The 27,235-nt window shown below is 39.0% G+C and overlaps 1 protein-coding gene across 1 annotated transcript; it reads left to right on the forward strand.

Annotated features, from left to right (window-relative positions):
* The first annotated feature begins 24,104 nt into the window (after positions 1-24,104).
* LOC109211337 lies at positions 24,105-26,535 on the forward strand. The gene is made up of 5 exons (XM_019374870.1): positions 24,105-24,215; positions 24,408-24,444; positions 24,537-25,111; positions 25,206-25,326; positions 26,321-26,535. The coding sequence occupies exons 1-5, from the start codon at positions 24,210-24,212 to the stop codon at positions 26,332-26,334; spliced, it is 753 nt and encodes a 250-aa protein (XP_019230415.1). The 5' UTR covers positions 24,105-24,209; the 3' UTR covers positions 26,335-26,535.
* The last annotated feature ends 700 nt before the right edge of the window (positions 26,536-27,235 follow it).

Below are 27,235 nucleotides of genomic sequence, written 5' to 3' on the forward strand. Positions count from 1 at the left end.
AGTTGGCCCAGACCATCCTCAGCTACAGAGATCCGTAGTTTTCTTGGCTTGGCGGGTTATTACCGTCGATTTGTTCAGGGATTTTCATCTATTGCAGCACCTATGACCAGACTAACCCAGAAGGGTGCTCTGTTCCAGTGGACGGAAGAGTGCGAGGAGAGCTTTCGGAAGCTCAAGACAACTTTGACTACAGCCCCAATTTTGATATTGCCTACCGGTTCGGGGTCTTATACTGTCTATTGTGATGCCTCGAGAGTTGGCCTTGGAGCGGTATTGATGCAGGACGGTAGGGCGATTGCCTACGCGTCCAGATAGTTGAAGATACATGAGAAGAATTATCCTGTCCATGATCTTGAGTTAGCTGCCATTGTTCATGCCTTGAAGATCCGGCGTCATTACTAGTATGGTGTGCCTTGTGAGATATATACTGATCACCGGAGCTTGCAGCATCTGTTCAAGCAGAAGGACCTTAATTTGCATCAGAGGAGATGGCTAGAGCTGCTGAAGGATTATGACATCACTATCTTGTATCACTCGGGCAAGGCCAATGTGGTGGTCTATGCTTTGAGCCGCCGGGCAGAGAGTTTGGGGAGTTTGGCTTATTTACCAGCAGCAGAGAGGCCGATGGCGATGGATGTTCAGGCCCTAGCCAGTCAATTTGTGAGATTGGATCTTTCGGAGCCCAGTCGGGTTCTAGCTTGTGTAGTCTCTCGGTCTTCCTTGTTCGATCGTATCCGGGAGCGTCAGTTTGATGACCCTTATTTGCTTGTCCTCAAGGACAAGGTGTTGCATGGCGATGCTCGAGATGTGACTATTGGTGCTGACGGAGTACTGAGGATGCAGGGTCGAGTTTGTGTACCCAATGTTGATGGGCTTCGAGAGTTGATTCTAGAGGAGGCCCATAGTTCGCGGTATTCCATTCATCCGGGTACCGCGAAAATGTACCAGGATTTGAGGCAGCACTACTGGTGGAGGCGGATGAAGAAGGATATAGTTGGGTTTGTAGCGCGGTGCCTTAATTGTCATCAGGTGAAGTATGAGCACCAGAGACCGGGTGGATTGCTTCAGCAGATAGAGATTCCGGAGTGGAAGTGGGAGCGGATCACCATGGACTTCGTATCGGGGCTCCCACGAACTTTGAGGAAGTTTGATGCCATTTGGGTTATTGTGGAATCCCTGTGTGTAGTACCTATTCCTCGGAGCGGTTGGCGGAGATTTATATCCGAGAGATTGTCCGTCTGCAACGTATTCCAGTTCCCATCATTTCAGACAGAGGTACTCAGTTCACATCGCGGTTCTGGAGAGTCGTACAGCAGGAGTTGGGTACTCGGGTAGAGTTGAGCACAGCATTTTACCCTCACACGGACGGACAGTCCGAGACTATTCAGATCCTTGAGGATATGCTCAGTGCGTATGTGATTGAGTTTGGAGGTTCTTGGGATCAGTTCTTGCCATTGGCGGAGTTTGCCTTCAACAACAGCTATCAATCCAGCATCCAGATGGCACCGTACGAGGCCTTATATGGTAGGCGATGTAGATCTCCGGTGGGTTGGTTCGAGCCAGGTGAGGCCATATTATTGAACACAGACTTGGTTCAGGATGCTTTGGAGAGAGTCAAGGTGATTCAGGATAGACTCCGTACAGCCCAGTCCAGACAGAAGAGTTACGCGGACCGGAAGGTTCGTGATGTTTCCTATATGGTTGGAGAGCGGGTTCTGCTTCGGGTTTTGCCTATGAAGGGCGTTATGAGATCTGGGAAGAAGGGGAAGTTGAGTCCGAGGTTTATTGGCCCTTTTGAGATATTGAGGTGTGTTGGGGAGGTTACTTACGAGCTTGCCTTGCCTCCCAGCTTCGCAGGAGTTCATCCGGTATTTCATGTTTCGATGCTCCGGAGATATCACGGTGATCCGTCGTACGTGTTGGATTTCAGCTCAGTCTAGTTGGAGAAGGATTTATCTTATATTGAGGAGCCAGTGACAATATTAGACAGGAAGGTTAGGAAGCTGAGGTCAAAGAACATTGCATCAGTGAAGGTTCAGTGGCGGGGTAGTCGGTCGAGGAGGCGACCTGGGAGACCGAGCAGGATATGCGCAGCCAGTACCCTCATCTTTTCACTACTTCAGGTATGTCTTTGTGCTCGTTCGAGGACGAACGAATGTTTAAGTGTGGGAGGATGTAACGACCCAGCCAATCATTTTTGGAATTTACGCCCCGATCCTCTATTAACTGCTTCCCCCAAGTTTATTTCTGCTATTTCGATTTGCCGGGATGTTCGATTTTGAGATTCGAAGAGTTTTGGGACACTTAGTCCCTAAATGAGAGCTTAAGTGTTGGAAAGTTGACCATAGTCAGAACAGTGTGAAGACGGTCCCGGAATGGAAATCCGATGCTTCCGTTAGCTTCGTTAGGCGATTTCGTGTTTAGGGGCGTGTTCGGATTGTGTTTTTGAGGTACGTAGCTAATTTAGGCTTGAAATGCCGAAAGGTCGAATTTTGAAGTTTCTGGTTCGATAGTGAGATTTTGATCCGAGGGTCGGAATGGAATTCCGAGAGTTGCAGTAGTTCCGTTATGTCATTTGGGACGTGTGTGCAAAATTTCACGTCATTCGAACGAGGTTTGATAGACTTTTTGATCGAAAGCGTATTTTGAGAAATTTGGAGTTCTTAGGCTTGAATCCATGGCTAATTTGAGGTTTCGATATTGTTTTTGGTGTTTTAAGGATTGGTACAAGTTTGGGGAGTGGTATTAGACTTGTTGGTGCCCTTGGTTGAGGCCCCGGGGGCCTCGGGATAATTTCGGATGGTAGACGGGGAGTTTTAAGGTATGTTGCAGCTGTTGTGTTTTGCTGCTTCTGGTATTTCCGCATCTGCGGTTTGGGACCGCAGATGCGGCACCACAGAAGCGGCTAAGAAGACCGCAGAAGCGTATTATCGGTTATCCTTCAGGTTCCGCAGATGCGGAAGAATAACCGCAGAAGCGGAGGCGCACCTGCGGAAGGGCAACCGCAGATGCGGTTTCTGGCCACTTTAATGAAAGTCGCAGAAGCGGGACCGCAGGTGCGGTCCCAGGGCCCGCAAATGCGGAAATAGCTGGGCAGAACATAAATACTTGCCTTCGCGAAATTTAGTCATTTTTCACCTCTTTGCAAACAGGAAGAAGCTTTTGGAGCATTTTTCAAGAGGGATTTTCAGAGGAGTCCATTGGGGTAAGGTCTTTGGTCCCAAAACTCGTTATTATAGTAATTTTTATCATCCTAAGCATGAAAAATTAAGGAAAATCAGTGGTAATTGTGGGATTAGGGCTTGGGATTAAGAGACTTTGAAATGAGAATTTGAGGGGCCATTTGGGCTCTGATTTCAGTGTTCTTGGTATGTATGAACTCGTGAGAGTACGAGGATTCCAAAAATGTAAATTTTAACCGATTTTGAGACGTGTGCCTGAGGGGCATTTCGGTCATTTTACCTAATTTTGTGTATTAGCTTAGAATTTAATTATAGAATCAGTTACTTGAAGTGTTATTTACATTATAAAACTTAATTGAATAGATTTGGACAATTAGGAGTCGGATACTCATGGCAAAGGCGTGGTTTCGGGTTGACATGCACTTGTTCGAGGTAAGTGGCTTGTCTAACCTTGTGTGGGGGACCTTTCCCCTTAGGATTGATATTGTGGTAATTGAAATGCCTCGTACGTGAGGTGACGAGCGCGAACTTGTGCAAAATTGTTGGAAATCCGGTTTTTCATTAAAAATAGCCTTGAATTGTGTTCTTCCTTTTCTTGCTTACACTGTTTGGGAATTGAACCTACTGTAGCCTAGAGAAGCATGCCTACTTGACTAAATTGCTCTATTTGCCTTAACTGCCTTAATTGTATTACGTGAACCATGCTAGGTTAGGATTACTTGCTTACTATTTGATATGAAATTGATTGAATTGAAATTTCCGTTGTTGCTGCATATTTACTTTGGGACTACGGAACGGTATTCTGGGAGATCCCCCTGCACTTTTACTTTGGGACTACGGGACGGTATCCCGGGAGCTCCCCTGTATGTTTACTTTGGGACTACGGAATTTTATTCCGGGAGATCCCCCTGCACATTTATGAGTTGGACTACGGGACTACACCCGGGAGATCCACTGGATATGACATTTATATTTGGGGACTACAGGACGGTATCCTGGGAGATCACCGGTTGTTATCTCGGAGCTGAGTTGTGTTCTTTTACTGTGTTTTACTTGCCTTTGTAATAGTTGTTGCTGTCCTTCATATCTTGTATTATTTATTCACACTGTTATTTCACACCGTTTAACCTTATATCTTATTTAACCTCAGTAGGGCCCTGACCTTCCTCGTCACTACCCAACCGAGGTTAGGCTTGGTACTTACTAAGTACCGCTGTGGTGTACTCATGCCCTTCCTGCGCATGTTTTTCATGTGCAGATCCAGGTATCTCTACTCAGGCTTACCATTCTTGAGGCGAGGCGATTCTATGGGACTTCGAGGTATATCTGCCGCGTCCGTAGACCAAGGAGTCTCTTCTATTCCTGCTTTTAGTACTTAGCCCTTTTGTACTTTCTATTATTGTTAGACATTCCGGAGATTAGAGCTATGTAGTGTTATCACAGCTTGTGGATCCGTGAGTTTCCGGATTTTGGGATAGTGTATCAGATTCTGAGAAGTTGTGTGTATATGCCGAGCGGCATTTAAATATTGTTTCCTTCAGTTATTTTTGGCTTTTGACTATTTATTCCGCAAGTTTTAGTTTATTTTCCGCATTGTTAGGCTTACCTAGTCGTAGAGACTAGGTGCCGTCACGATAGTTCACGGAGGGCGAACTGGGGTCGTGACAATTGTGTAGGCATTGAGACCGAAGGTTCCAAAAACTTAAGTGGGTGAACTATAACTTATTTTGTAAAAATTATACTAATTTATGGTTCAAGCGACAAACACATCTATGAAACTTCAAAACCTTAGAAGAATTGGTCAATTGGCTTAAGACCTTTATAACTCCGTTGTAAATTGTTGCACTAACTTATGTGGGACAATTATATAATCCAACAGGGGGCTGTAGGCTGTAGCCAAAGTTCGTAGAAGGAAATCCAATAGTATTAAGAACAGAGTATGTAAGTGAAGAGGGACCAAAAGAAGAGACCCACATCTAGAGAAACAAGCGGACCAAATGCGAATATTAAAAGACCTGCAGAGAATCCAAAGCAAAAACTTACTCAAAGATTGCCAATAGCTTGCAAAGAGACATGCCACAAGCCGTCAAAATTACAGCATTGCCTTCCTCCCCACAAAACTTTGTTATAGACATGTATGGGAGTGCGGTGTACCTGCTATATTTTTTAAGTTAGCTAGACGAATTATCATAATTGATTGCGCTTTATGCCCCTCAAGATTTCTGGCACTATCATATCGATCCGATCTAAATTCATAAAATTGTTTTACACTAAAATAAATTAAATCCATTGCGTTTTACAGTTTGATGAAAGGAAAAAGAAAGGTATCAATTTAGGAAGTATATAAAGATTCTAAAATTGAAATCTATTTATGCTTTCCCTCTAACAAACTGCAATAAACAAAACGTAGCAGCTTGGTGATTAATTAGTTCGTCAAGCCAACAAAAAATTTTGAACAAAAACTAGAGTTTTAATAATTGAAGCTTTCTAGAGTGTGTAGTTTCTTTCAATGTATCAATGAAGTACAATAATTATTTACATAAAACAAAGAGGTACATCTGTGTTTGTTTGTATGTTTTTTTATTTCTGAAACAAGAACGTGACAGAATGCACATATGGGTAAATAAGATTCTTAAGTCATTTTCAGATTAGTATCAGACCACTGCCTAAGGATCATATATCCTCGTATAATGGTCGGGTTTATGAGATGAAAATACCTTACTAAGGCAGCCAATCTCGCCAAGGACGATATGCTAATTGAATCATTAGTGGGATACATTTTTTATTCTTATTTTGTATCAAGTTCCATTCTGGAGATTCTTATTGGAGTGTTTGTTACTAGAAATTCTATGCAATACTGTTTGTAAACATTCTACTATGTATTATTGTTACTAGCATTCTGAGGCGCAATTGGAACAATTTTTCGGATACAGTATGATTTTTTTACAACCTTCAGGTCACTTTTTATTATGATTTGTATTATTAGTTAATTCCCTTCTGTTTAACCAAAAAATGGATGATTAAAGCTATAATTTAGAAGAACACGGGTTACTGATAATCGCAAGAATGTATAAAAGAAAATAATTTGGATAGCCAGAATATAATAGAATAAAGCAAGTAAACCAAAGTATATTCAGATAATCTTTTGTGTCCCTACAACTGTTCAGTCCTCTCCTTTTATAGCTATTTCGGATGTAAGTGCCTTGCTTTGGTCATAATAAGGTTATTATGAGCAATAAATGACATTGAATGCTACGTTACATAATCATTACATTTAAGGTAGATTCTCTAACGTTTTCAGCATTTAATGCTTATCAAATACTGTATTTAGACCCTCGTATGCTGTCAGATTCATTCCCTTGACTCTTCTTGATTATTGAACTTAAATTTCTTGAATAGGTACGGGCGCTGAATCCTTTAAATAACCGCTCGTGCCTCTTCCTTTGCTTTTGCTCGCATCTATTACTACTCGTGCCTCTTGGCTAACTGTAACTCTTTGACTATTTGACCAGCCTATGTGTCATGACACGTCATCTTCACACTTTTTTAGTATGTAAACTCAACTTTTCCAAATACAGATAGTCCCCCCACTTGCCAGTTATTCATCAATTGAATATCTGGGAAGTGGATTTCATTAAAACGGGAATTTTTGTCACCGTTAATGCTCTGACAGAATTGACACTTCAATTTTCACTTCCATTTAATGCGTTTCACACACGTCACCTTCCTATTGGTTCTGCAATTTTGCAGCACTTTTCTAGGCTTTCTTTTCGGCTTCCCTGTTCACGAAGTGTTAGTTATCATTATTACGGTCCTTCATCATTGCACTTTTTCCTTTGACGGTTGATCATCAATATAAATATAACTTCTTTCTTTGTCTTTGTCTCAACACTTTATTTTTCAAATCTCTGTTTGTTTCCTCCTCGTATCATCTTTTTTCATTATGTCTTCGTCGAACCCTAACCCTAGAAGGCTTCCATTGTTGATACCTTCCCTAGTGCTCTTAGCAGGGGCAGAAGGGGAGGTAGGCACCGCAGTTCGGGATCTGCACGAGGCTCTTCTGTTTTATCTCCTGGTTCTGGCCCTTCTTCCAGAACCAGAGGTTCCCTTTCTCAAAAATCTTCCTCTAGGGGTAAAGAACCCTCTGAACCATTACGTGAACCTTTAGTAGAAGAGATAGTCCCTACGGAATTGTCTTTTTATCATGACAGGGAATCTCTTAGGAATTAGGTTTCTACTTTAGATCGTACTGATGCTTTTCCCACTCAGATTACAGAAATTGGCTCATGTAGTTCGCAAAGATTGCCATTGGAGTGATGACTTTCCTATCATTATTCCTAACCCTAATCAGAGAATCACTTCTTATTTGATGGGGTTTTCTTTTGTTTATACATACCCTTTCACCTTAGGGTTCAAACCAGCTATTGACCAAATCATTCTTGATTTTTGTCGCTTCTTCGACGTTTGTTTGGGTCAAATGGCCCAATCATATGGAGGGTTGTTGCCTGTTTAAGGCATTTAATCAATTCTGCTGGTGTTCCCTTCACTTTTCCTCACTTAATTCATCTTTACTCCCCTAGGCTTTTTCGCAATGGTGTTTTCACACTAGTAGCCAGGAGTAAGAGGGTTTTGGTGAGCCCTGAGGATGACAAAGACCGTGGCTAGTATGCCCGGTTTGTTGCTGCCCCCACTGCTGGTTTAGTGGTTGAAGATAACGTTCCCTTCCCTGAGAAGTGGAACTTTGCACGTAAGTCTTTTATCCTGTTCGTGACTTTTTCCTTCAAGTTTATCAACTTTTCTAATTTTGCTCCTCTTTTTTTTTTTTTAGCAACCATGGGAGTTGTGGGAGATGTTCCCAATTTCCGTGGCTGGGTAGAGAGATTCCTTAAGACCTCACCAATGGATGGGAGGTCTTGGAAGACACTTTCTAACCGTTTTGGTTGGAAAGTAAAGACTCATGGTAAGAGCTTCTTATTTTGTTTCATCTTTCATACATATGTTTCTCTTTATGGCTCTAATTTCAATCCATTTTTTATCAGGATTTGCTATTCGAGGAGTTACTGCCGAGGCAGTTGCGGCTTCTCGTGCTTCTTCTGGAACCCGTATCTCTTTGGAAAGGGCTGAAGAAATAATCTTGGGTTCTTGGAAGAGAAAAGCCGTTAAAGAAGAAGATTCCGAAGAAGAGGAGGATGACGGGGGCTTTTTAGTGAGATGGCCTCGAGCTCGAAGACGCATCATTTCTGATGACGAGGCTGAAATATCCCCCCGCCAATCTGTGTCTCTCACCGAGCCTACTGAAGCCCCGGTGGTAATTCCCGTATCTGATGATGACGTAGCTCCCCTAGATACTCGTGAATCCATTGAACAACTTTTCATCAATGGCTTCGGTAGTGGAAGTTTAGGGCCCGTTTTAGATGAAACTCCCCTAGCCTCTTTTTCAACTCCCGTGCCTATGATTTCTTCCTTACCAACCCCAGTTGTTTCTGTTCCTTCTCCTACTGTTTTTACTTCTTCTACCGCTCCTCCTTTGACAATTCCCCCTCCTATCGTTCATCATACGGAAGTGGGCTCTTCAAGTAGAAGTGTCGCCATAGGGAGGGTAACTATTGAAGTTCCTGCTGATAGCAGCCTTTTGAGAAAGTCAATTCAGGCGGATATATGGCTATAGCCTTTAATTGGCCCAATTGAAAAAGCAAAGCTGGAGAGCCATAGTTCCCTGGCCCTAATGAATGATATCGTGCAGGCCACTTTGAAGGTATTTTCCTTCTCTCCTTTTTTTACTTTGTAAAAAATTTTATCTTTGGGATTCTTATTCTTTTTCCTTTTTTTAGGCCAATCTTATCGGCACAGAAATGATGAACAGAATCCCCCTCTTGGAGAAGGTAGCACGTGATTCTCAGTTGGAGGCGATCAATTGGAAGGAACAATTTGAGAGTGCACAAATTGACATGGAAGATTTACTAGAGAGCAGGAATACCTTAGAGCAGCAGGTGCGAGCTTTAACCTCGGAATTAGCAGTGGCAAAAGCTTCCTTAAGCCAAACAGAAAAAGAAAAAGAGCGTCTCGAGTCTTCCTTCTCAGAACAACTATCCAAGGCCAGTGAAGAGAACAGAGAGTTGAAGGTTCTCTTGAGTCAAAAAGAGACTTACTCTGGGGAGCTCGTGCAAAGCTTAACTCAAGCACAAGAAGACCTTCGAGTCTCTTCTGATAAGGTGCGTGCTTTGGAAAGCTCCCATGCCTCTCTTCAAATTTCTTACAACTCTGCCCTGGCTGAAAATGAAGAGCTAAAGAATGAGATTGCTGATTGGGAAAGGGATTATGAGACCCTTGAAGAGAAATCTGCTATTGAGGCAAGTTGGGCGTTTCTGAATTCACGCCGTGATACCCTGATTGAAGCTGGCCAAGAAAATTTCAACTTAGAGTCTGAATTGGCTAAGGTTAATGAAACCATTGAGAAGGCTCAACAAACTCAAGATTTTCCTTCTCCTGCGGCCGAAGCTTCCGTGAACGTTGAAGTTGATACGGGTATCGCAGCTCTTCCAAGCCCTGTCGAGCCTGTTGCTGCGAGTCAAGATCAACCCGCAACTGTTGAGGCACCTGCCCCAGTTGAGCCCGTTGCCGTTGATGCACCTTCTTCAGTTCCCTCATCTTCCTAGTGATAAATTTGAACTTTTTGAATTCTTTTTTGCAGGTACCTTTTTGGAAGGTTATGTTTAAAACCCTTGGTTTCATTTTAGGGTTTATTTTGTAATCAAACCCTTAGCTTCATTTGAGGGTTGATTTTAGAAACGCAAGTCCCCAAGTCTTTTTATGGGGCAATCTGTATAAACAATTCGTAGTTTTTCGACTAAGTTCTTACTTAGTCTTAAGCTTTTTAATAGTTTAGAAGTTTTCTTATTACTATCTTGAACTTCTATTTAGTATATTCTTGCCTTTATTTCTAAGGATTTATAGAATAATCTGCATTTTTATTCTTTAGAAAATGCTTTTGTTAACTTCATGAATAACTAATGTAAACATGAGTTTTATAAAAGAGAGCCCTTTTATATTTCGGCACTAAATGAAGAAGACGTCTCAACTTCATAATGGTGTTAACATACGATAAAGAAATAGGAACACTCATGTTTCTTTTAAAATAACATTGACAAGTTTTTATTTGAACTTTGTCTAGTTTTGAATAATTCTTTACATGTATTCGAATTACATCTATAACTTTCTCGTAACTGTTTTTCTTGTAAAAGATTTATAATTAGATTACAAACACGAGGTTTTTCTTCATAACCCGTTTCAGAATAATAACAACACGAGGTTTTTCTTTATAACTCGTTTTAGTACATGGCTTTTACCCTAACTACAGTAAGGTTTTCTTTGGCCTTGGCTCGTGACTTTGTGACTTTTACTCTGCACTTTACTTTTTCAGGCTTGATTTTTCCTCAATCTTCTTTGCCTTCTTTATAACACATACTCATGTGTATTATGTAGTCCCCCAAGTGTTTGAGCGTTGAAGTATGAAGCCTCGAGCACTTGATTATTTCTCTCATTTGGTCCTTTTCCTAAAAAGGAAAAACATACGGGACTCGGAGGTGCGATTTTAGATGAAGACTGCTTAACCCGTTTGAATTTCTATCAGAATAATTGTAACCCTAGGCCGGGAATTTTAGTTTATTCTGTGTGCCTTACAGGTCGTGACTCATCATTTAGTACGGGTTAGATTTTTTGCCTATCATCTAAAATCGTTAGTAAAATTTTAACAATTCAAAAATAAACTTTAAAAGATGGGTAACTGACTGTGGGTATTCCTTAGAAATAATATCTTTTTAGGTGAAAAGCATTCCAATGCGAATGTAGCACTTTGCCATCCATTTTTTCCAACTCATATGCTCCTTTGCCTGCTATACCATAGATTCTATAGGGTCCTTCCCATGTTGGACTTAATTTTCCTGAATTAACTGTCTTCGAAGATTGGAAAACCCTTTTGAGTACAAAGTCACCAATTTTGAAAAATCTGAGGCGTGCTTTCCGGTTGTACTACCGTTCTATGACTTGCTTTTATGCTGCCATTCTTACTAATGCAGCTTCCCTTCTTCCTTCAAGTAAATCGAGGCTTATGCGCATTTCTTCGTTATTAGATTCTTCTGTTGCATGTGCAAACCTCGTACTTGGCTCTCCTATCTCGACTGGAATTAAAGCTTCTGCTCCATAAACCAATGAAAATGGTGTTTCTCCCGTACTTGTTTTTGTTGTTGTGCGATATGCCCATAAAACACCAGGTAACACTTCTGGCCAATTTCCTTTTGACTCTTCTAAACGCTTCTTTAAATTATTGATAATAACCTTGTTTGTTGATTCTGCTTGCCCATTACCCACCAGATGGTAAGGTGTAGATGTAATCCTTTTAATCTGCCAGCTTTGAAAAAATTCTGTGATTTGAGCTCCTATAAATTGAAGGCCATTATCACATACGATTTCCTTTGGTACACCGAATCGGCATATGATATTCCGCCAAATAAAATCTCCGACTTCCTTTTCTCGTACCTGTTTGAATGCTCCTGTCTCTACCCATTTGGTAAAATAATCAGTGAGTACGAGCAGAAATTTTACCTGTCCTTTCGCTTGTGGCAATGGACCTCGATATCCATTCCCCATTTCATAAATGGCCACGGTGTGATGACCGGATGTAATAACTCCGTGGGTCTATGCATATTGTTACTGTACCTTTGACATTTATCACATTTAGCCACGAAACTTTCTGCTTCTTCTTCCATTTTAGGCCAGTAATAACCTGCCCTAATTAAGGTTCTTACTAGTGATCTTCCTCCGGCATGATTCCCACAATGCCCCTCGTGTATTTCCCTCATTACGTACTCCGTTTGAGAAGGTCCGAGGCATCTGGCTAAGGGGCCACCAAACATTTTACGATATAGGTTGCCCTGGTTTAAACAGTACCGAGCAGCCTTTTTTCGAAGCGCATGAGCTTTTTTCTTGTCATCAGGGACGGTTCCATACTGCAAAAAAGCAACAATCTATTTCCTCCAATCCCAAGTTAAATTATTAAAATTTACCTCATTCTTGTCAGGGTCGAGAACTGAATGAAATAAATGAACAACCGAGGCGCTTGCATCACTTGCCACGTCAGCCGTAGATGCGAGATTAGCTAAGGCGTCTGCTTTGAGATTTTCATCCCTTGGTATTTGCATTACTTTCCAGGTTTGAAATTGCTTTATCAATTCCCGCACCTTTTCTAAATACTGTTGCATCCTTGTTTCCCTGGCTGTATAGGTCCCCAGTATTTGATTAACCACGAGTTGTGAATCGCTTTTGATTATAATCTGATTTATGCCAAGTTCTCGTGCCAATTCTAATCCTGCAATCACAGCCTCATACTCTGCCTCATTGTTAGTTATAGAATGACATTTGATAGCTTGTCGAATGGTTTCACCCGTAGGTGGTACCAAAACAACCCCTAAACCTTCACCCTTTACATTAGATGAGCCATCAGTAAATAAAATCCAAGTTACCGGGTTAGCTCCATTGAATACCTGTAATTCTTTGTCTGCTTCTAATTGCATCCCCTGGCTAAAATCAGCCACGAAATCAGCTAACACGTGATTTTATAGCAATTCTAGGTTGGTACGTGATTTCGTATTCACTTAACTCTATTGCCACTTAGCCAACCTACCTGATAATTCATGCTTATGTAATATATTACGCAAAGGGTAGGCGGTTACTACAGCAATAGGATGACACTGAAAGTAAGGCCTTAATTTCCTAGATGCCATGATTAATGCAAGTGCAAGCTTTTCTAATTGACAATACCGCGTTTCCGCATCTAACAAAGATTTTCTAACATAATAGATAGGGGATTGTTTACCTTGTTCTTCTCGAACCAAAACAACACTTACCGCTACTTCTGAAACAGCAAGATAAATAAGCAGTCTTTCCCCAGCCTTTGGTTTTGCTAGCAAAGGTGGATTCGATAAGTATGCTTTCAAATTCCTGAGTGCTTGTTGACACTCTTCATTCCATTCAAAATGATCCTGCTTCTTAAGAGTTGAGAAGAATTTAAAGCACTTCTCTAATGATTTAGAAATGAATCTTCCCAAGGCTGCAATCCTCCCTGTTAATCTTTGAACTTCTTTCTTGCTCGAAAGTATATCAGGGATTTCTTCAATGGCCTTAATCTGTGCAGGATTCACCTCAATACCACGGTTAGAAACCAGAAAACCCAAGAACTTACCTGATGCAACACCAAATGCACATNAGCTCTTCTATTCGCGTTTTGATGTTTTCATTTTCTTCTGGTTCTTGAATGGAATCGGGCTTGAATCTACATCTGTTTGCCCTTGATCAGTTGAGGTTGACCCTATGTTATCCTCAACTGAATTCTGTAATTGCTATTTTTCTTCACCCTTAACACTTGAATCTGTCACGGAGTTGATGCTCCTGGATGTTTGTTGATCTCCCCTGATTTGACATATTCCCCATGGCGGTGGAAATTGAATAACTTGATGCTAGGTTGAAGGAACAACATCTATTTCGTGGATCCATGGTCTCCCAAGAATCATGTTGTAAGCCATCTCCATATCTACCACCTGGAACTTTGTATCTTTGACGACTCCTTCAGCGAATGTGGTGAGTGTTACCTCTCCTTTTGTGACAAAACTAGAATTATCAAATCCAGATAGAGTATGCGCCTTTGGTATCACTTTATCTTCAGCTTGCATCTCACGTAATACTCTTACCAAAATAATGTTCACGGAACTACCTGGATCAATTAAAACTCGTTTCACGTTAGTGTCATGTACAAGTAAAGATATTACCAGTGCGTTGTTATGTGGAGTTAATAGACCCTCAGCATCTGCATCATCGAACGTAATATTTTCTTTCTCCAAGACATGCCGAGGCCGCTTCTCGTGGGTAATTGTTACTTTGGAAACCTTTTTATATGGTACGCCATTGATCTCTTCACCCTTACTTATAACGTTGACAGTTCTTTTGGGAGAAAGTGGTTTTGGAGGCTCCTGCCTGTTCTTCATGTATGCGTGTTTACCTTTCTCACTAAATAACTCAGTGAGATACCCTTGTTTTAACAAATGATCAACTTCACCCTGCAAAAACCTGCAATCTGCTGTTTTATGCCCGTGATCGTTATGATATTCGCACCAATGATCAGGGTTTCGTCTGTTTTTATTTGATCTCATCTCCTTTGGCCACCGCACCTTATCTCCTATGCTTCTTAAAATAGCCACGAGTTCAGAAGTGCTCACATTGAAATTATAACCGCCAAACCTTGCCTTTAGACCTCCATCATTATCTCGTGGCTCATGTGTGCTTCGGTCACTCCCAAATCTTGATGATGAGCCTGACTCTCTATTCCTTGATCTGTGATCGTACCTCTGATTGTCCTGTTTTGACCGTGAGTCTCTTCCCGCAGGTCCTATATATGGCTCAATCCTATTTTTACAGGACCTTTTTTCGTTTTCAGCCCGTCTTGAGCTTACCTTTTCTTCTTTTTGATGTCGTGAAAAATATCTTTTTCAATCCTCAGTTTTGTGCTATAACGGTTGTAAACATCATTCCATGTTGTAGCTGGGAATTTTCGAAGGCTTTCCTTGAGTCGCCTCGTAGCTTCTGAGCTTTTTTCATTCAAATTGCTCGTGAATGCTATAGCTGCCCAGTTATCTGGTACACGTGGCAATGTCATTCTTTCACGCTGGAATCTGTCCACAAACTCCCTAAGCAATTCTGAGTCCCCTTTTGATCTTGAAAATATCTTCTATTCTTTTTTCGACTTTTTGAGCTCCCGAGTGTGCTTTGATGAAAGAATCTGCAAGATCAGCAAAAGAATTTATAGAATTTTCGGATAAAAGAGAATACCATGTTAGTGCACCCTTAGTGAGCGTTTCACCAAATTTTTTGACTAATACAGATTCAATCTCCTGCTTAGTCAAATCATTGCCTTTTATGCCTGTTGTGAATGCAGTCACGTGGTCTCGCGGGCCTGTTGTTCCATCGTATTTTGGTATATCAGGCATTTTGAATTTCTTTGGGATTGGAAGGGGAGCAGCATTTGGCTTCCAGGGTTGTTGGGAATATTTATCCATATCTACCCCTTTGATCACAGGTGGCACCCCGGGTATTTGCTCTATGCGATCACTTTGCTCCTTGAGCTGTTTCTGCAATGTTAGTACTAAATTTTGTAAATCAGAATTAACTAAGTTACCTGGTTCTCCCTTTTGTGATTCGCTGGGGGTTCCACCACTAGCTGAATTAACAAGCCCGGAACGTGGGTTCTCCAGAGTGTTGTTATTTAGAGTGAGTGTAGGTGGTGCAGCAGGTAATTGGCTAACAAAAGCCTGAAGAGCTTTATTGACTTGTGAGGCAATAAGTTTTTGCAAAGCCTCATCCATAGTTTCAACATTTTCGAATTGAGTTTGTCCATCTGTATGAGACCCATCAGGAGTGCCTTCACGAGACCGCCGTGGAGAGCCTCGTGGAGAAGTAATCAGTACGTTATTGTTCTGTGGATCTCCCTGAAGTTGCTGGGTTGTTTGATTTTCTTGGTTTGCCTGAATGTTGTCATTGTTGTTCGACATGGTTGATGCAACAAGGGAAGTCAGGCTAAAATAAAATGGATTATTAGATTCCCGATAACGGAACCAATTTGTTTAACCAAAAAATAGAATTTTGACTAAAGCTATAATTTAGAAGAACACGGGTTACTGATAATCGCAAGAATGTATAAAAGAAAGTAATTTGGATAGCTAGAATATAATTGAATAAAGCAAGTAAACCAAAGTATATTCAGATGATCTTTCGTGTCCCTACAACTGCTCAGTCCTCTCCTTTTATAGCTATTTCGGATGTAAGTGCCTTGCTTTGGTCATAATAAGGTTATTATGAGCAATAAATGACATTGAATGCTACGTTACATAATCATTACATTTAAGACATATTCTCTAACGTTTTCAGCATTTAATACTTATCAAATACTGTATTTGGACCCTCGTATGCTGTCAGATTCATTCCCTTGACTCTTCTTGATTATTGAACTTAAATTTCTTGAATAGGTACGGGTGCTGAATCCTTTAAATAACCGCCCGTGCCTCTTCCTTTGCTTTTGCTCGCATCTATTACTACTCGTGCCTCTTGGCTAACTGTAACTCTTGGACTATTTGACCAGCCTACGTGTCATGACACGTCATCTTCACACTTTTTTAATATGTAAACTCAATTTTTCCCAATACACCTTCCTTTTGTACTGTTAGTTATAGTTGTTAATAGTGTGTTAGCTGGTAGTTAGTTATTAGTAGTTAGAGGTGACACGTGGCAGTAGCCTATTGGTAAGTTAAGAGTTAGTTATAGTGGAGTTAGTGGAGCAACTCTATATAGTTTATGTACATAGCTTCTGCAGAGAACTAATTGTTGAGGTTTTAAGGTAAATAGGCTTAAAAGAGGGTGAATGGGAAATGGAGGGAAAATGAAAAATTTAAGTGAAATTTTAAGTTTCTCTCCCTTAACAAAGGGACATTGTCCCATATTAGAAGAGGAAAAGGTTTTTGATGGGTATATATACAATTGCTCTTCTTGTAGCTCTTAAAGAGTTAAGAAGAAGGCAAGCCTCGCGCCGTCGTCGTCGCTCATTCGGCTCGGCTTCGGCTTCGGCTTCGGATTTGGTCATTGATTAAATTTTTGGACTAAATTTATTTGTTAATAGCAAATATTAACAGAAATCCAATGGAATATTAATATTAAATCCAACGAAAATGTTAAACGTTTTACTTCCGTTATCCATTTTTAGTTTTTCGGTTTTGTAACTAAAAATTAACCTCCCTCTTCAATTCCCGATTTATTGTTGCGTAAATAGCCATTTATGTTATGGAATTTATGTTATGGTCATTTTACATAAACAGCCATTCTGAAGAGTTGCACCTCTTCAGTTTTGAGCTCAACATTGGCTATAAATACAAGTCCATTCTCTCAGATTTTCCATACGATTTTCTGAGTTCTCCTCCTTTCTTCTGCATTGTTTTAACTTCAAAGAAAGCAACAGTAAGTGTGATTTGCTACCGAACTTTGTGTTCGTTGAAACACTGGGTTTTGATGTACCGCTACACCAGTGTGTAATTCGTTCTATTCAGGGAGGAAATAATCCACAACTTTGGTACTAGGATGGTGTTAAATTCCTTAAGAAACACTGTGAATTCAGTGGTCTCGGGTTAACTTCTGTTTAGTTTATATTTCTGTTTATATGTTATTTTATTTTCTCCAGAATTATTTTACAAATACAGTATACTAACAAGCTTAAGGAATTTAGTTTATTTTCTGTATCTGTGTTATATTCACTGTTCTAGAGATTAAAACCTTTGTGGTTCTCTACTCCGTTGGAGATTAAAATCTACGTGATTTTAACGTTTGTTTGTGTCATTCTTTTACAGAAATGACTAATGACAACGGGAACCAGGCTATTCCGATGGTGACTGCCAATGCATCGACAAGCCGAACACTGGCGGAAAAACCCAAAAAAAATTTCGGGATTGATTTCAAGTGGTGGCAGCAGAAAATGTTCTTCTACTTGACTGCTTTAAGTCTACAGAAGTTCATTAAGGAAGATGTTCCTGTTCTGCCCGATGAAACTCCAGAGAATGAACTCTTTCTCGTGATTGAGGCATGAAAGCATTCTAATTTTCTGTGCAAGAATTATATTCTGAGCGGACTGGAGGACGATCAGTATAACGTCTACAGTGGTGTGAAGACGTCAAACGAATTGTTGACTGCGCTTGAAAAGAAATACAAAACTGAAGATGCCGGGTTGAAGAAATTCGTTGCCGCTAAGTTTTTGGACTACAAAATAGTAGATAGCAAGTCTGTTATTACCCAAGTCTAGGAATTACAAGTGATTATTCACAATCTTCTTGCTGGAGGTATAAGTCGAATTAATACTGATGTTAAAAGTAGTAATTTTAGTAGTTTTACTAACAGAATTTTCATTGAAGGTCTTGTCACCAATGAAGCATTCCAAGTAGCAGCGATGATTGAGAAGTTGCCTCCTTTGTGGAAGGACTTCAAAAACTACTTGAAATACAAACGCAAGGAGATGTCGCTTGAAGATCTCATTGTTCGGTTGAGAATCGAAGAGGACAACAAAGCTGATGAAAAGAGATGCCGTGGAAACTCAACAATAATGGAAGCAAACATTGTTGAGGATACTCCTCAAAATAAGAGAAAGAGGAAGAAGGCTTCTGCACCGAAAAGCAACCCATGCAAGAAGCGGTTCAATGGAAATTGCTACAACTGTGGGAAAGCTGGACACAAATCTACAGATTGTCGTGCTCCGAAGAAAGACAAGAACAAGGGTCAAGCAAACATGGTTGAAAAGCACGAAGATGTTGATGACTTGTGTGATATGCTTTCTGAATGCAACCTGGTGGGAAATCCTAAGGAGTGGTGGATTGATTCTGGAGCCACTCGCCATGTTTGTGCTGTTAGGGAAGCGTTTGCTACATATGCTCCTGTTGGACCCCAAGAGACGCTTTCTATGGGAAATGCTGCAACGGCCAAAACTGAAGGATGTGGGAAGATATTTCTGAAAATGACTTCTGGCAAGGTGGTGACTTTGAACAACGTCCTTCATGTTTTCGAGATAAGCAAGAACTTAGTCTTTACTGGACTTCTTGTTAAGAACGGTTTTGAGTGTGTTTTTGTATCCGATAAGGTTGTAATAAGTAACAATAAAATGTTTGTAGGAAAAGGTTACCTCACTGAGGGAATTTTCAAGCTGAATGTAATGGTTGTTGAGAATAATAATAAAATTTCAGCTTCGTCTTACTTACTTGAGTCAAATGAATTATGGCATATACATTTGGATCATGTCAATTATAAAACCTTGCGGAAAATGATTAACTTGGAAGTATTGCCTAAGTTTGAATGCGACAAATCAAAATGTCAAATATGTGTGGAATCTAAGTATGTTAAACATCCTTATAAGTCAGTTGAAAGGAATTCAAATCCTTTAGACTTAATTCACACAGATATTTGCGACATGAAGACAATACCATCTCGCGGTGGAAAGAAGTATTTCATAACTTTTATTGACGATATTACTCGATATTGTTATGTTTACTTACTTAATAGTAAAGATGAAGCAATAGACGCATTCAAGCAATACAAAAATAAAGTTGAAACGCAACTTAACAAGAAAATCAAAATGATAAGAAGTGATAAGAGTGGTGAATATGAATCTCCTTTTGAAGAAATATGTTTAGAATATGGAATTATTCATCAAACAATGGCTCCTTACACGCCCCAATCCAATGGGATTGCGAAAAGAAAGAATCGTTCATTAAAGGAGATGATGAACGCATTGTTGGTAAGTTCTGGTTTGCCACAGAACTTGTGGGGGGAAGCCGTTATTACGGCTAACCGGATACTAAATCGAGTACCCCATAGCAAAACACAATCCATTCCATATGAAAAATGGAAAGGAAGGAAGCCCAACTTGAATTATTTTAAAGTGTGGGCGTGTTTTTGGCAAAAGTGCAAGTTTCTAAACCCAAAAGGGTAAAAATAGGACCTAAAACCGTTGATTGTATTTTCATAGGATATGCGAACAATAGTAAAGCATATCGATTTCTGGTTCATAAATCAGAAAATTCCGACATTCATAATAATACGGTTATAGAATCAGATAATGCTGAGTTCTTCGGAAATATATATTCGTATAAAAAAGGAGTGTGAGTCGATTGGTGAAGGATCTAAACGACCTCGGGAAGAAATAAAAGAAAGTACATTTAATTAGGAGGATCCAAGACGTAGTAAACGTCAAAGAACGTCTACTTTATTTGGACTAGATTTTATGACTTTCTTATTGGAATATGAGCCTCGAACATTTAAAGAAGTTATGTCTTCTTCGGAATCATTATTTCGGAAAGAGGCAGTCAATAGTGAAATAGAATCCATATTGAACAACCATACATGGGAATTGGTTGATCTTCCTCCTGGAAATAAACCGTTGGGTTCTAAATGGATTTTTAAGAGAAAAATGAAAGATCATGGCACTATTGATAAATTTAAGGCATGACTTGTAGTCAAAGGGTAGAAGGTCTTGACTACTTTGATACATACTCTCTAGTCAAGAATTACGTCCATACGGATGTTAGTAGCATTAGCTGTAGTGTTTGGTCTTGAAATTCATCAAATGGAAGTAAAGACGGCCTTCTTGAATGGTGATTTGGAGGAAGAAATCTACATGGAGCAACCTGAAGGGTTTGTGGTTCCAGGTAAAGAAAACAATGTATGTAGACTTGTTAAGTTCCTTTACGGACTAAAACAAGCACCCAAACAATGGCATGCGAAATTTGACCAAACAATATTGTCAAATAATTTTAAGATAAATGAATGTGATAAATGTGTGTACATTAAAAATGTTTCAAATCACATAGTCATTGTTTGCTTATATGTGGATGATATGTTGATAATGAGTAATGAAATTGCCTACATAAATGCGACTAAGTGTATGCTATCTGGCAAATTTGATATGAAGGACTTGGGAATTGCTGATTTACTTCTGGGGATTAAGATCCATAAGACTCCTCAAGGTATGGCATTGTCACAATCTCATTATATTAAGTAGTACTTGAAAAATTCAAGCACTTAGGGTTTAAAGTTGCAAAGACTCCAATTGATGTGAATTTTGCATTAGCAAAGAACAAAGGCCAAAGCATATCACAATTGGATTATGCTCGTGTGTTGGGATGCTTAATGTATTTCATGAATTGTACACGACCGGATATAGCTTGTGCTATAAGTAAATTGAGTCGATACACGAGCAATCCAGGTCAATCTCATTGGATGGTAATGAAACGAGTTTTGGGATATTTAGAACATACCCAGGACTTTGCTTGCACTACAGTAAATATCCTGCGGTGATTGAGGGATATTGTGATGGAAACTGGATCACCGGTTCAACTGATTCTAAGTCCACAAGTGGATATGTATTCACTATTGGTGGAGGAGCGGTATCTTGGAAGTCGTCCATACAAACTTGTATTGCCCGCTCTACGATGGAGGCTGAGTTTATAACCTTAGATAAAGCCGGTGAAGAAGCTGAATGGCTCCGGAATTTCTTGGAAGACATTTCATTTTGGCCCAAACCATTGGCACCAATATGCATACATTGCGATAGTCAAGCTGCAATTGGAAGGGCTGGAAGTGTTAGGTATAACGGTAAATCTCCTCATATACGACGAAGACATAAAACCATTAGGCAATTACTCTCTAGAGGAATTATCATGACTGACTACGTAAAGTCAAGTGATAATGTGTCGGATCCACTTACAAAAGGCCTAACTAGAGAGGTAGTTGAGAAATCATCGAGGGAAATGGGACTATGGCCGAGAACAAGTCATTGTGGCGGTAGAAGACTGGAGATCCCAAGATCTAGGTTCAAGGAGATCAAACAAAGTCATTAATGACGGTTCAACTTTGTCAACTAAAATTTTGGTCCATTCTCGTGATGAGACAATGTTAAGTACCAAGGATAAAGCATTAAGGTTTTTTAATGATTTCTAAATTTGATACGAGGTGTATCAAATAGTGTATCTACGGGATGACACGTTTAGAAATCACCTATGTTAGTGTGAAGTGTTAGCCGCTTCAAGGAGAACTTTGTAAGGCCAGTTCTCTACGCACTTAAGAAACCAGGCGGTGTTCATGGCTGAAACGAACACAGCAATGAGAACCAAATAAATTTGCTGAAAACGGATAACGGAAATAAAACGTTTAATATTTCCGTTGGATTTAATATTAATATTCCGTTGAATTTCTGTTAATATTGCTATTAACAAATAAATTTGGTCCAAAAAATTATTAATTAATCATTTGACCAAATCCGAATCCAAAGCCGAAGCCGAAGACGAGCTGAGCGAGCGACGATGACGACGGCGCGAGGCTTGCCTTCTTCTTAACTCTTTAAGAACTACAAGAAGAGCAATTGTATATATACCCATCAAAAACCTTTTCCTCTTCCAATATGGGACAATGTCCCTTTGTCAAGAGGAGAAACTTAAAATTTCACTTAAAATTTTTATTTTTCCTCCATTTCCCATTCACCCTCTTTTAAGCCTATTTAGCTTAAAACCTCAACAATTGCTTACTTAATAGTAAAGATGTTAAGAAGAAGGCAAGCCTCGCGCCGTCGGCGTCGTCGCTCGCTCGGCTCGGCTTCGGCTTCGGATTCAGATTTGGATTTGGTCTAATGATCGATTGATTGATTAATTTTTTTTGGACCAAATTTATTTGTTAATAGCAAATATTAACAAAAATCCAACGGAATATTAATAATAAATCCAACGAAAATATTAAACTTTTTATTTTCGTTATCCGTTTTCAGTTTTTCGGTTTTGTAACTGAAATTTAACCTCCCTCTTCAACTCCCGATTTATTGTTGCGTAAATAGCCATTTATGTTATGGCATTTATGTTATGGCCATTTTTCATAAACAACCATTCTGAAGAGTTGCACCTCTTCGGTTTTGAGCTCAACATTGGCTATAAATACAAGTCCATTCTCTCAGATTTTCCATACGATTTTTTGAGTTCTCCTCCTTTATTCTGCATTGTTTTAACTTCAAAGAAAGCAACAATAAGTGTGATTTGCTACCGAACTTTGTGTTCGTTGAAACACTGGGGTTTGAAGTACCACTACACCAGTGTGTAATTCGTTCTATCCTGGGCGAAAATAATCCACAATCTTGGGTACTAGGAGGGGGTTAAATTCCTTAAGGAAACACTGTGAATTCAGTGGGCTTGGATTAATTTCTATTTAGTTGATATTTCTGTTTATATGTTATTTTATTTTCTCCAAAATTATTTTACAAATACAGTATACTAACACTAATGAGGAATACAATCATTTTACCCAAAATGCTCTCTTCCTCCTCGGTCTAGAAGCTTCCTCCATTGGAGGACTCGTCGAGCTTGAAACTCCAAGTGCAGATTTGCACTGTTTTTGACACTTTTAATTTGTTTTGTTTTCAAGATTAGATATCTCATATTTTAAGAAGGCTTATGTGCAAATATTCTTTGAGTAACATGATAGCGTGAAAATTTCTTTACACTGACTATGCATATAACTTTAACTCTTTTTTTATTACTACGCACATATGTATTTCCTAATACGAGAGAGACTTTTTCTAACGTAATAAGTCCCGTTGGAGTTTGCTTCATAATACTCAATAGCGAGAATGGTAAAATAACTTATCTTCAAAACTCTGCTCTTTAATAGAAACATCACCGTCACCTAGATAATAGGTACATTATAAATTTTTTAAATCTTGCTTCCATTAAAAACAATGTCTATCACTTCCATTGAGTCAGCAATAGAAAACCGTATTGATTTCTACTGGAAATAGACCATTGCGATGTGCAAATTTTAAGCCGTGTGAAGGCTAATTAGTTCTGCGTAATGGTTAATTACTTGGTCAAGCGCATTACTGTAGGATGATTTTTTCGACGAAAAGGATTAATGATACTCGTCTGATATAGAATGTAAATTTTCAAGTTAATAAGTTCAAGTCATAAACATTTATTATTTGAAAATCTAACGCTTCTCTATCTACCTACTATTAATCGATCCTGTTATTGGACAACCTGCAACTTTATAATGCCAAAGGTGAATCGCTGTTTTAGTAGGTATCAACAACTACTTTATTATGAAATTGGGAAGTTTTATATTTTCCAAAGAAGAAGGAATTACTCAATTTTCTTAAAACAGTTGCAATCTTAAAAAACAACGCCAACAGCTGAGAGGGCCATCTTTAGTACTCTCACATTTTGTCATGCAGTTGAACCTTCTACCTAACTGGCCCTCCCTCCACGTTGTTTACTGTCCTACCTCCCCTCCATCCTCGGCGGCACTCCCTCATTTATCTACTTCTTATATAATTCCAATGTGTCATACATTTCAAGTTCAATCAATTTCCATTTCCAACTTCGTTGAAAAAATCCCAAAAGCAGCTAGCAAAAGGAAATGAAGGTACATGCCACTTCATTTTATCCGAAACTCACCGGTGTTCTTACTAATATATTTTCACTTCTCTCCTTTCCCCTGCTCTCCTCTTTTCCGAAACAAAATAGTATTAATTGTTTATTTCAATTCATGTTCGCCATCAAAAGTTCTTAACTTGATCACTAACTTCATTTGTTTTTCTTTCTTTTTCGTTTGTAGATCTTCAGTTGGGTGCACCGCAAATATAATCAGAAAGGTGAACCTATCCATTTTCTTTTTTAGCGTCGTATATATATATTTTTTAAAAGAAAGTAACGTTTGTTCAATAATTTATACTATATATGGCAGATGGATTGCTTGATCGGAATGTGAAGAAAAATGAACTGACAATTAGCAATGAGATTATTGGCGACACACAACTTCTTCTTCAAGATGCCTCAATGGAGCATATGTTGGACGGATGGAAAGGAGGAATCCTCACAATTGGAACATTCGGATTCGGTCCACTAAAAGATCAACGTGACCAGCTAGACATTGAAGTTAATGAAGATGAAGAATGTGAAATAACAGTTAGTGATGATGAGAAAGATGAACAACTTATTATAAACCCATTGATGTATGCAAATGGACATGAACAGAGTCATCATGAGGCACTAAAGGCAAACAAATCGGAGGAAGAGGGAAGAAAGAAGCATCAAATTAAGAAGGAAAGGATCACACTGGCAGATTTATTCTCAGCTGATTTTGATAAGGAGAATATTCCTCGGGCAAATAATATTAATCCAGGTGACAAGCTTCAGCCAGATTTATTCATGACTACGAATAAAGCTTCGAATTCTCAAGTGAAGAATGGACTTTCTTTCGCTAAGAAACTTATGCCTCAAGTCCGGGAGGATTCTTATCCCATCCTGAAACTACAACAAGTCAGCCTACAATTAATTAATTCTTCAGTTTTCTTCATCCAATTTTAAGTGATTAATAATAATTCTAATTAACTAGTTGTGTAATTACTTGTAGTTGATGACAAGGGTGCTGAAAAGGAAGGTTCATCCAGATATGGAAAGCAAGAATCATAAGACCAGTCGAGTGATAGCAGCTGCTACTATGCTGGAATATATTTCCCTTCTGAAAATTCAAGGTCTGCTTTTATTTGCAATTGGTCTAAGGATCAATATAACCTATTTTAGCTCTAAAATTATAAGACAAGCTAGCTACACATTAGTTTCTCATCCTTTGACCTATAAAAATTGCAGAAAATATATTCCAATTTTTTCAAAATATAACGTTTATATATGAGGTTAAGTTGAACAGTACGTATCAAAAAGTTTTTCTTATCCTGAGATAACGTTTTCTACAACGGACTAATGCTAAATTTTCTTTCTAGTACGTAAATTAAACTAATCTCATATTTTGATCCGAATAAAGTATTGAACTTTTTTCTGCTTAATTCCATAGAATAATTCTAAACGAAAGGTCAGGATAATGTACCTGCATGAGCGCAATCAGATAGAAGCCGTTAGTGGTGGCAAAATGGTTAAAAGTAACAGTATTTGCAATTAAACTTTTTAAAAACATCTTAAATATGGATAAGAACCATATTATTCATTTAGAAAATGGAAACCAATGGATAATCAATGGATAACTAATAGGTTTAACTTTTATATTTGTAAAACCTCAAATTGGGGGTTCCTCAAGTTTGGGAGACGAGGAATTCTCCCAAAAGTGATCATATTCAAGAAGTCATGAATATTCATATTATTAGCCCGTTTTTATCACCCGTTTTCGAACCGCCCATATTCGATCTGAACCGACCGTTCCCCTACCCCCCCCCCCCCCCCCAGAAACAATACGTTTTTGTGACTATATAATCGTTGGTTATGTTACAACATTTTCCCTCTTTTTTCTATTTTTTTTTTCCTTTTTTCCCCAATGGGCTTCTCTTCGATCCAGATTACTAAGATATTTCTTTCTTGTATCCGATATTTCTTTCTTCTGCCAACTCTTTGTCTAGTATGAAGAAAAAGTGTGATTCTTCAAGTGACTATGTATTTAATTTACTAATGCATTTATATTGATCGCAATTGCTAATACCTGTTACGCTGATGTTTATTTTTCCTTGATTGAATTTGCAGAAACTATTGCCTAATTAAGCTGCTTTGACGCAGTGCAATCGATTGTACTTGCTTTGAAATGAGAAGCAATAATTATCGTTATGTTTGGTAAGGGAGTAGTACTCTTTTTTTCAATTGGACATAGAGATGTTCCATTGGTGAAAGTCATATATTGCGAACAGCTAGACCCTGTGAATTCTACGATCGATGTTAGGTGACTAGCTTTTGGTCTTCGTTACAATATTATATATATATATATATATATATATATATATATATATATATATATATATATGATGTCAATTCTAGGGGTTGATTTGATCGGTTTGTTATTCTTGGAGGTATTTCATCGTTATATTCTTGAACATGAACTGTCAACTTTGTACGCATCTATTTTCTTCTGCAAGTAACCACCACTTACAGACATCGAATTAAACAGAATGATTCTTATCCCATGTGCAATGTCAATTGTTCTCAACTTGCATTATTTGGTCTATATGGCGAATATGTATCTTGTTGTCTCAGGTATTCTTTATCTCCTTCCCTTTACTCATCCGTTAGCGTTTAGAAGTTTTATTAATTTTGGTGTGATACTAAGGAGCAAAGATCAGTCATGTAGTTCCCATACTATTATTCTCATTTTGTTCCTCTATATCTATGGACGCGCGTTATATACTTCTTTTTCTTCTGTTAGACTTCATAGTGTTTGGTTCATTAATTAGTCGGGTTATTATAATTAATGTAGGTGTTTTGATTGACTTTTTTTGTTAATTGTAATGAGTGTAACAAACTACTATTAGTTCAAAAGAATCACTTATTTTAATTAGTTGTCAAACTATCTGTTACTCCTTATTTAAATAGTTTTGTAATTCCAAACGTTGCGGCCGAAGGGTAAGGCTACTAAAGCCATTGCCTTAGGCCCCCAAAACTAAAGGG

Source organism: Nicotiana attenuata, unplaced genomic scaffold (genome assembly GCF_001879085.1).
Source record: "Nicotiana attenuata strain UT unplaced genomic scaffold, NIATTr2, whole genome shotgun sequence".
Taxonomy (NCBI): domain Eukaryota; kingdom Viridiplantae; phylum Streptophyta; class Magnoliopsida; order Solanales; family Solanaceae; genus Nicotiana; species Nicotiana attenuata.

What these genes read in the sequence shown, in the direction of transcription:
- LOC109211337 (XM_019374870.1), top strand. An exon ending in CCGCAAATATAATCAGAAAG is followed by an intron (nt 24,445 to 24,536) that starts GTGAACCTATCC and finishes TATATATGGCAG; the next exon opens with ATGGATTGCTTGATCGGAAT. An exon ending in CCATCCTGAAACTACAACAA is followed by an intron (nt 25,112 to 25,205) that starts GTCAGCCTACAA and finishes AATTACTTGTAG; the next exon opens with TTGATGACAAGGGTGCTGAA.